At 42.7% G+C, this 8575-nt stretch overlaps 1 protein-coding gene across 2 annotated transcripts in view; it reads right to left on the bottom strand.

Annotated features, from left to right (window-relative positions):
- Positions 1 to 257: 257 nt before the first annotated feature.
- Positions 258 to 8575, bottom strand: part of KCTD20 (potassium channel tetramerization domain containing 20) — a 35714-nt gene continuing 27396 nt past the window's right edge. For both annotated transcript variants that reach the window (XM_042938576.1, XM_042938578.1), the window contains 5 exons: positions 7475 to 7577; positions 6996 to 7116; positions 5284 to 5481; positions 3388 to 3498; positions 258 to 2088 (listed from right to left, as the gene is read on the bottom strand). In XM_042938576.1, coding sequence (XP_042794510.1) covers positions 1796 to 2088; positions 3388 to 3498; positions 5284 to 5481; positions 6996 to 7116; positions 7475 to 7577 — 826 coding nt within the window. In that variant the 3' untranslated portion in view covers positions 258 to 1795. The remainder of the gene's footprint in view (positions 2089 to 3387; positions 3499 to 5283; positions 5482 to 6995; positions 7117 to 7474; positions 7578 to 8575) is intronic.

The raw sequence follows: 8575 nt of genomic DNA, 5'->3' as shown, positions 1-8575 counted from the left end.
TGGAAAGAGCAGCTTTTGACATCCATCTGACTTTACTTTTGGAGGACTAGGACTAGGGCAGTCATAAAATGGAATCCACTGGGGCACCTGGGTGGCTCAGTAGGTTGAGCATCCGACTTCGGCTCAGGTCATGATCTCACAGCTTGTGAGTTCGAGCCCCATGTCAGGTTCTGTGCTGACAGCTCAGAGCCTGGAGCCTGCTTCAGATTCTGTGTCTCCCTCTCTCTCTGCCCCAACAACGTGCATTGTCTGTCTCTCTCAAAAAAATAAACAGTAAAAAAAAAAAAAAAAAAAAAAAAAAAAAAGGAATCCACTAACTTGTCCTATGGTATCTTATGGGAATGGAATTTAAGAAAACTAGTCACATTATCTTAAAGATGTTAAGGAAACTATGTACCTCTTTGAAATTTGTGATGAGTAAAGGTTCTGGGTAGGTGATAAGAAGACCACCTTTACCACAAAATGACAAATTATCCCCAGACACTTAACATCTGGCTCTAGACTTGAAATTTAGCTCTGCTAATAGCCATGGGGACATAAGGGAAAATGGTTTAGTACTTGGGGGGAGTGATCTCGGTTGTCCTACACCAATGCATTATTAACACAAGAGTCGACAGATCAAACAAAATTACTAGGTGTAATATCCCTTCAACTCATCCTTCCTTTGGGGATGACAGTAGTATGGTTTCTTTATGCAGTGTGAGCTGTGTAACTGGCTACTTCAAATATCCTGATATCCAAAAGAATTCCACAGTATGAAAAGAACATACAAAGAAAAATCCTGCGTTGGGACAAAGCCTGTGAGGTGATGTTTCCGCACTCAGCTTCACCCCAAATGTCCCCTTCCCTGGAGCTTTTAGAAGTCTCTGTTGAGAAACTAAGCACTTGTGAGAAATTTCTGCTCATCTCTTGAAAACCTTTAAACCGTATCAACTGAGGTTTCCCAGCCACACCCATAGCAATGTGCTGCCCTAGGGTGAAGACCTAAAGGCTTCACACCAGATTCCGAGACAGGATGATCAAAGTGGCCTGATTTGGAGAGGTTCTTGTACTTGAGTTGTGAATTTCATTCCAAATAATTGATTTGTGTTGGCTCAAAAACCTTGAGCCTAAAAAGGTTTCATAAACACTGTTCCACTATTACTAGAGTTCCTGTCAAAGAATCTGTATGGTTTTGAATTATTCGTCGCATTAATGAAAAACAAAGCTGAACTTAAACTCTTTAAGAAATTTCCTTTTGGACATTTTGATGACAGCCTAGGTCTTCCGGATGCAATCTGGGCACAGAGACCACCAGGAATGGCATCTTCATTAAATCCTGAATAAGAATCCCGTTAGTACCTGGTTGTGGAAGCCAGAGATTGTCTCTTCTTAAAGTCTGGTCCCTTTGCTGCTCAGTAATTCACTTCGCCTGGTATAAAACAAACAAAACAAAAGCCAAGAACAAAGTGTAAAGGATGAGGACTGCTTTGATGAATAGGAGGCAACAGGAGTCTTGACTTCCTTTCCTGCTTTTTGCAGTTATGCAAAGACTGAGTAAACAGCACCAGACCCCAAATTTTCAAGTTACCAGGGCCACTGCCAAGCTGGTGGCTTATTTACCAGTGAGTGCCTTTCATCCCCTGCCGGAGGCACAGATTTCTCAGTAATGAAAAGGACACAGGTTATTTGTGGGAGAAAGGGAGAGGATGGAGAAGCATGTCTCCTACTCAGGGTGAGACAAACCATGGGAGGACTGGCGGTGGACATTCTGGACAGAGAAGTGCTCCGAAGAGGGGTAGGTCCATAGCTGGCCCTAATCTTGAAAGTCATTAGAAGCCATCTGAGAAAGTGGGGCATTCAGCCGGTCAAGTTCATCCACTTGGGGTGGGTGGTGCATTAATATCTCCTGGTCCTCTAAGACATCTTCTCCAGCAGCCACCAGATTAGTGAGGGATTTGCTTCGGACACACTGGAAATCCACGTGGCGACTCTTCCCTTCTTCCTTTTCCCATGACATCTGGATAAAGGGGCGCTGCACATAATTATAGATTACTTCAGATCGGCCACCAGGTCTTCTCTTAATTTTTTCTTTACAGGTAGGATAACCTGAAATAAAGCAAAAGGCCATTCCCATGACTCCAGCAAATTGCTCACTCCAGCTTCCATACTTTCCCTTCCCTAACCACATCAATTGTCTCCCAAATTCAAAGACTGTGCATGAAAACTACTGGGGAAATGACCCCTGACCATGCTCTGCCACTCCCAGCCACCTACACGCGCACTTCCCATCTATCCGGGTGAATAGGTCTTATCCCTTAGAAAGGAAGTAAAAATTCTATCCCTTCTAATGGCAGGGTGCATAATTTCAGAAGCTGTTAGTTCCTGGCAGCAATACCAGAGAAGTCTTTCTAGGCCATGGCTAACTCCAGTCCTCTAATTCTACTGCGTAGAGAACACGCTGTAAGAGAAGCAGTTAAGAAGGTGTGTAATGTGTAGCCTCAAGGAAAAAACAGGAATGTTGCCTAAAAAATCCGAAAGGCTATCACATGGAAATGGGAGAAATCTTACTCAAAGTAGCTTCAGAGGCTAGAACTAGAAAGAAGACAGAAGACAGAGGAAGTGATCTACTAGATCTACTAGAAAAATATTCTAATGGTAGAACAGTGGATGGGCTTCTCTGGGAAATGGAGTAATCCTTATCACCTTGTTCCGGGAGTTTCCAGTTACCAAAGAATGACACAGTGGAAAGAGATTTAACAGATCTCAAAAATCTCTTCCAACTTGAAATTCCAACCTAAGTCAGACACAGTGAAGATCTGATGGGCTCTGTGGGCAAGACTGAGACAGCGAGATTAAAAAAACACTAGTGGAGGTGTGACCAGAATAGCTTCAGCATTCTCTAAGAATCAGTGTCTAAGACCCCTCCATGAGACCACCGGTTGGGAGTCATTGCTCAAGATCATTTAAAGCAGTTCTATCTACACATACAGACCTTCCTCCAAGGTATGTGGTGGAAAAAATTAAAATTTTGAGTCTCCAAGCTATAGTTTTCAGAAGGACCCTTCCAGATCCCAAAAAGATCCTCACCAAGACCTGGAGGAATGGCCCTCGCACTTGGTGAGCCCACCAGTGTCCTTAGTCCTCACTGCTCTTTGTCCCAAACAGTTAAGGTGGAACTTCTTCCTGCAGCTGTTTTAAAGCATTTACAACTAGATACAACATGAAAAGGAAACGTTAGGGCAAACAAAAAAACAGGAATCCTTCAAAGGGGTAGGAATGTGGTTTTCATATGTGCCTATTCTCTAGGTCCTCTGGAAGCTGAGTTTTAAGGACCTAAGCTGTGCCCATAGATACAACCTGCTCCATAAGCCAAGCAAGCTGTATACTAACTGGGATGTTTATTACCTTCAATTCCAATGCGAATGTTTTTCAGGCCCCGCTCCTTTAACACTGTTTTAGCGACATCACGATTCTCAATATATTTGAAGAATCTATAGAGCTTGGAGCTATAAAGAACTGGAAAAAAGAAAAACTGGGTTAGTCACGGAGTAAAGACTTCCAAAAGAGGAGGGAGATGAGCTAAGAGAATCAGACTAATGAAAGATATATCTGACACTGACGCCAAAAAAAAAAAAAAAAGAAAAAAAGAAAAAAAATCCAGTTGGATCACAGATTAAATGTTAATAGATCAAACATAAGAAAGAAACCACGTGAGAAATTTTTATAGTCTCAGGGTGTGGAAGACCTTTCTGGGTACGGCATAAAAGCCAGAAGCCACAAAATAAAAACTGATATATTCAACTACATAAAAAAACCCAAAACACTGCTGCGTAGCCAAATCACCATTAACACAACTAAAAAGACAACCAACTGGGAAAACTATCTGCAACTCTTATTACAAAGGGCTGATTTCCTTAATATATAAAGAGTGGTCACAGAGCTTTCACAAATCACTAAGTAAAAGACTAACAATCCATTCTGTAATGGGCAAAAGGCACAAATAAAGTTACAGAAGAGGAAATTAAAATGGCTCTTAAAAACGAAAAGATGGTGAGTCTTGATCATGAAATGAGAAATGCAGATTGAAACATTCAAATGAGAGGCTATTTTTTACCTATCAGAGTGGCAAAGATGAAAGTTTAATAAAACGCTGTTTTGTTGAGGGTGTGGGAAACCTGTCACATGTTGTTTTGAGATGGTTTAACCTTTGTGGAGGAAACTTTGGCAGCATCTACCAAAATTATAAAGGAACAAAGCTTTGGCACAGAAATTCCATTTCTAGGAAACTTTTTTTAATAAAGATTTTATTTTTTTAAGTAATCCCTATACCCCAACATGGGGCTTGAACTCAACTCTGAGATGAGGGGGTTGCAGGCTCTACTAACTGAGCCAGCCGGGTGCCCCTTTAGGACTATCATTCCACAGAGATACATGTGTGTGAAAAGACTATGTTTAAAAGGATATTTATTGCAGCATCATTTATAATTTATAGCTTAAATCAACAACACAGCTAGTTAAATCAATTATGGCACAGCCATGCAGTAGAATACCATACAGCCATAAAAAAAGATCACGGAAGGTTTTTATGTTAAGACATGGTACTGGACAGTCTGTAGAATAGGGTATTATTTGGAAAAAAAAAAAGGAAAAATCATGTATGTAATTGGTCGTGCACTGAATACACCTGGGAAGATATAAAAGAAACAGAGAAGGAAAACTGGGTAGATGAGGCAGGGATGGGATCAAGACTTTTCAATGTATAACCTTTTGTACTTTCTGAACTGTTACCAATTCAAAAGGATTTGGGGCGCCTGGGTGGCTCAGTCAGTTAAGCATCAGACTTTGGCTCAAGTCATGATCTCGTGGTTTGTGAGTTTCAGCCCCCGTGTCGGGCTCTGTGCTGATAGCTCAGAGCCTGGAGCCTGCTTCAGATTCTGTGTCTCCTTATCTCTCTCTGTCCCTCCCCTGCTCATGCTTTGTCTCTCTCAAAAACAAACGTTAAAAAAAATTTTTTTAAAGGGTTTAAAAATGACACAAATGGAGAGAAGAATGACACCACCAATTAATGGCCTCGGTATCGCCACCACACTGCCACAGTATCAGACATCGGGGGCAGGAGTGGGAGGAATAACAATGTCATATAAGCCGCATAAAAGTTAGATGTGCATCACTAGACTGCACCAGGTGAGTGTGCTCACTGCCAGCTTAACAGTGACAGTCATGCTGGTTACAGGATGCAGCTGTTACTCTAGGCAGCATGTTTCCCGCTGAAAACATCTACACCGTGCAGGGGGCTCCTACTTTGGGAATATTCCTCCCCCATGGGAGGGGGGTGGTCTTCATCCCAGTCCACAGAATCCTCATCCGTCAGCACGACGATGTGGCACTCTCGCTCCCCTTTCTTGGCACAGCCCACCATGATGGGCAAGATCAACTCTTCGAGGTAGTGGTCAAACTGCTTGTGAGCACCATCATTAGACAGTTCATGCAGTAAAGCGCCTGGGGAGAGAAAATGCAGGTGAACGTCCTATCTGCCCTAGCGCAGAGATTACCGGAGTGAAAAAGACTATGAGGTAATAATGGCTGTTGTCACTGATAAGTTCCGGAGAGGTGGCCCATTTTAAAGGCAGAAATTGTTTCTTGCTCTGAAGTGCTAATTAAACTGATTTTGTTAAATGTTTCACATTCCATTACTCTTTAACTTTCTCATGCTCAATAATCCCTGAGCATTCTGAACAAGTGCGGTTTTGTTAGCTGTACAAGTCAAACCATAAACATTAATTCTACAAGAGATACAACTGCTGTCTGGGGATGACTGTAGTACCTCTTCTCAAGATGCTCTGGACCCCAATTTCATGGAGTTACAGTACCACAGAAGAGGAATAATCTAAGTTTAATGACACCAAGGGACTTGCTCTAACTGTGTGCTAAACTCAGTAGGGAAACCACAAGTCTAGAGAACTTCATGGAGTATGCAGGGAAATGTATCATGAACCTCAAAGAATAGTTTTTAAAATAACTTCAGGAAGGCTAGGAGATGATAAGAAAATGGCATTTGCAGTCAATCAGTTCTAATCCCAGCTTTAATGCTTAGAGCTTTGAACATGCTAATTTCTCAGTCTTCTCATTTGTTACATGGGGTTATCACCTGGCTTTCAGGGCTAACTGTTGTAAGAATTAAGCAAGTTCACAGCTATAAAGCTATTAGTAAACAATAACAATAATAAAAATAGGGCACCTGGGTGGCTCAGTTGGTTAAGCATCTGACTCTTGATTTCAGCTCAGGTCATGATCTCATGCTCCATGAGATCAAGCCCTGAATCCAGCCCTGCTTGGGATTCTTTCTCTCTCCCCCTCTCTCTGCCGCTCCCTCACTTGCTCTCTGTCTCAAAATAAACAAACATTAAGGGGCACCTGGATGGCTCAGCGGGTTAAAGCATATGACTTCGGCTCAGGTCATGATCTCACAGTCTGTGAGTTTGAACCCCTCATCGGGCTCTGCGCTGACAGGTCAGAGCCTGGAACCCGCTTTGGATTCTGTGTCTCCCCCCTCTTTCTCTTCCTCCCCCTGCTTATGTTCTCTCTCTCAAAAGTAAGTAAAAAACATTAAAAGAAATTTTAAAAATTAAAAAAAAATAATGATAAAAATAATTCTAAGAAGAACCCAGCCAATTTATGCTGTTTGACTTTATGAGGGAAGGCTCACTCATGTCCAAGAATCAGTATCCTTATTTATTAAAGAACTGAGACACCAGGTCCTAGGAGGGGAAGCAATTAGCTTGGTGACTCACTTGACAAGCTAGATTTAGAACCCAACACATGTTCTCTTTTGTATACTTCCTCACAGTGCTTTGAAGCATGAGAGAGGGAATGGGTTAGTATCACAATACCTGCCTCGGGCAGATGATTTTTAATTTACGCTTGAAACTCTACTAACAAAAAGTTACCAGTCAATTTCAAGCAAACTCAAAGTTCAGCGGCTCAAATGCAGCTGGGAGTGCTCCTGTACTCACTCAGATCTTGACATCGGATAGTGTTGAAGTCAAAGTTTATGCAGAGATAATCACATGTATCTCTAAGGTCTGGAATAGAGATGCCATCTGGACAATTAATGATACCAGTTTTGTAATAATCCTGTAAACAGATTAAAAATAAGAAATGAAGGCGAAGAACAAGACGAAAACTTACTTCCTCAACCCCCTATTCATTCCTAGTTCTGTTAAACTGATAGGATACTAGAACTACCACCAAGCTGGATGACTTATCAGATGGCCAAGTGGCTCCTGGCTCTCCTGGCATGCTTAATCCCAACTTGATACCTGACAGGCAAGAAGTACTTAAAAGTTACCACAATAGAAAATAAAGAGGGAAGGGCAATAACGGAACTACAGACCGAAAGTCAGTTAACAATCTGATGGAGACCTCAAGTCTTCTGACTTGAGTCTGTGCCTGCCCCTGGGGAAGAGGAGGTAACAAAAAGGCTCCTACACACCAGCACGGTTCGAAATACAGTTGCACTGATTCCTTCAGCAATCTCATACTCTCCCTTCTCATTGGGCCGAGTGAAGTTGTACTCTCTTCCTGGTCCAAACATTCTGAAAGATACCAGGCAACAATGTTACCTTCTGCAGTCCAGCTGGATTCTTCACAGAGGAGGCTGACCCCTTGACACCTCATTCAGTAAGACTCCATTCCACGTTCCCATAGTTTAAGAACTCATAAATTAAAAACACAGTGGTGGGATCCAACCCCTATTAAGAAGCTCCCTCCAGACAGAAAAGGTGGCAGCAATTGCTTTCAGCATTTGAGCAAAGGAGAAATGAAGCAGCAAGTCCTCCAGGTTCACCTGTGGTGCTTCTGGGACAGCAAATCAAGTTGGAAAATCTCTGGAGTGTGTGAGGGTTGCCTCTCAAGCCCTCCCCACCACCGAGGAACCCACCTATAAACTGGCAGCTCAAGAAGACAGGGGGTCTCACGCTCCTGACCCTTCCTGTTCTTTTCCTCCCTCAATTAGCATTACCTAGGATGCCAGTCCTCAGTATTTCTGAGTTTTGCTGTTCAAACATCTAACGTGATAGATGAATCCAGAGCGCTAGGTGTAGATGTTAATGTTCTCTGTTTCCTGATACATTTTTTTAATGCTGGAGTTCTGGGGGAAACGCCCCTCTTCCATCCGAGGAGTAGCTCTAATGATGGGAACTTCAGGTCAACTAGGCAGGGATGGTAGATACTAGGCTCATCAGTGGTTTGACATAGTTCAGAGGGGTCTGCTCTGCGCATGAACTCAGAAGTCATGAGGGCACAGGGAGATCTTCCTTTTTCTTACTCTTTTCCCATCCTTCCTCCCTCCAGTAAAACTGGCCTCACGACTTCCACCACTCCCACTGTACATCTGAGTTATGGAATGGGAAACCAGAGTGAGGGACAAGGCAGACAGTCGGGATCTTCAGCCAGCCCGACTTAAGTTTCCAACTGGGCCTCACTGCCACTTCCTTCCTGAATCTGCTGGGAACCCCTATGTTCAACGTTCAAAACTGTTATCCGCCACCCTAAATTGGCTGCTTTTCAGAGGTCTGAAAAAGACTCCAAATAA

This window comes from Panthera leo, chromosome B2 (assembly GCF_018350215.1).
Source record: "Panthera leo isolate Ple1 chromosome B2, P.leo_Ple1_pat1.1, whole genome shotgun sequence".
NCBI lineage: Eukaryota > Metazoa > Chordata > Mammalia > Carnivora > Felidae > Panthera > Panthera leo.
Note: the sequence above shows the minus strand (reverse complement) of the source record. Positions and strands in the feature narration are given on the sequence as shown.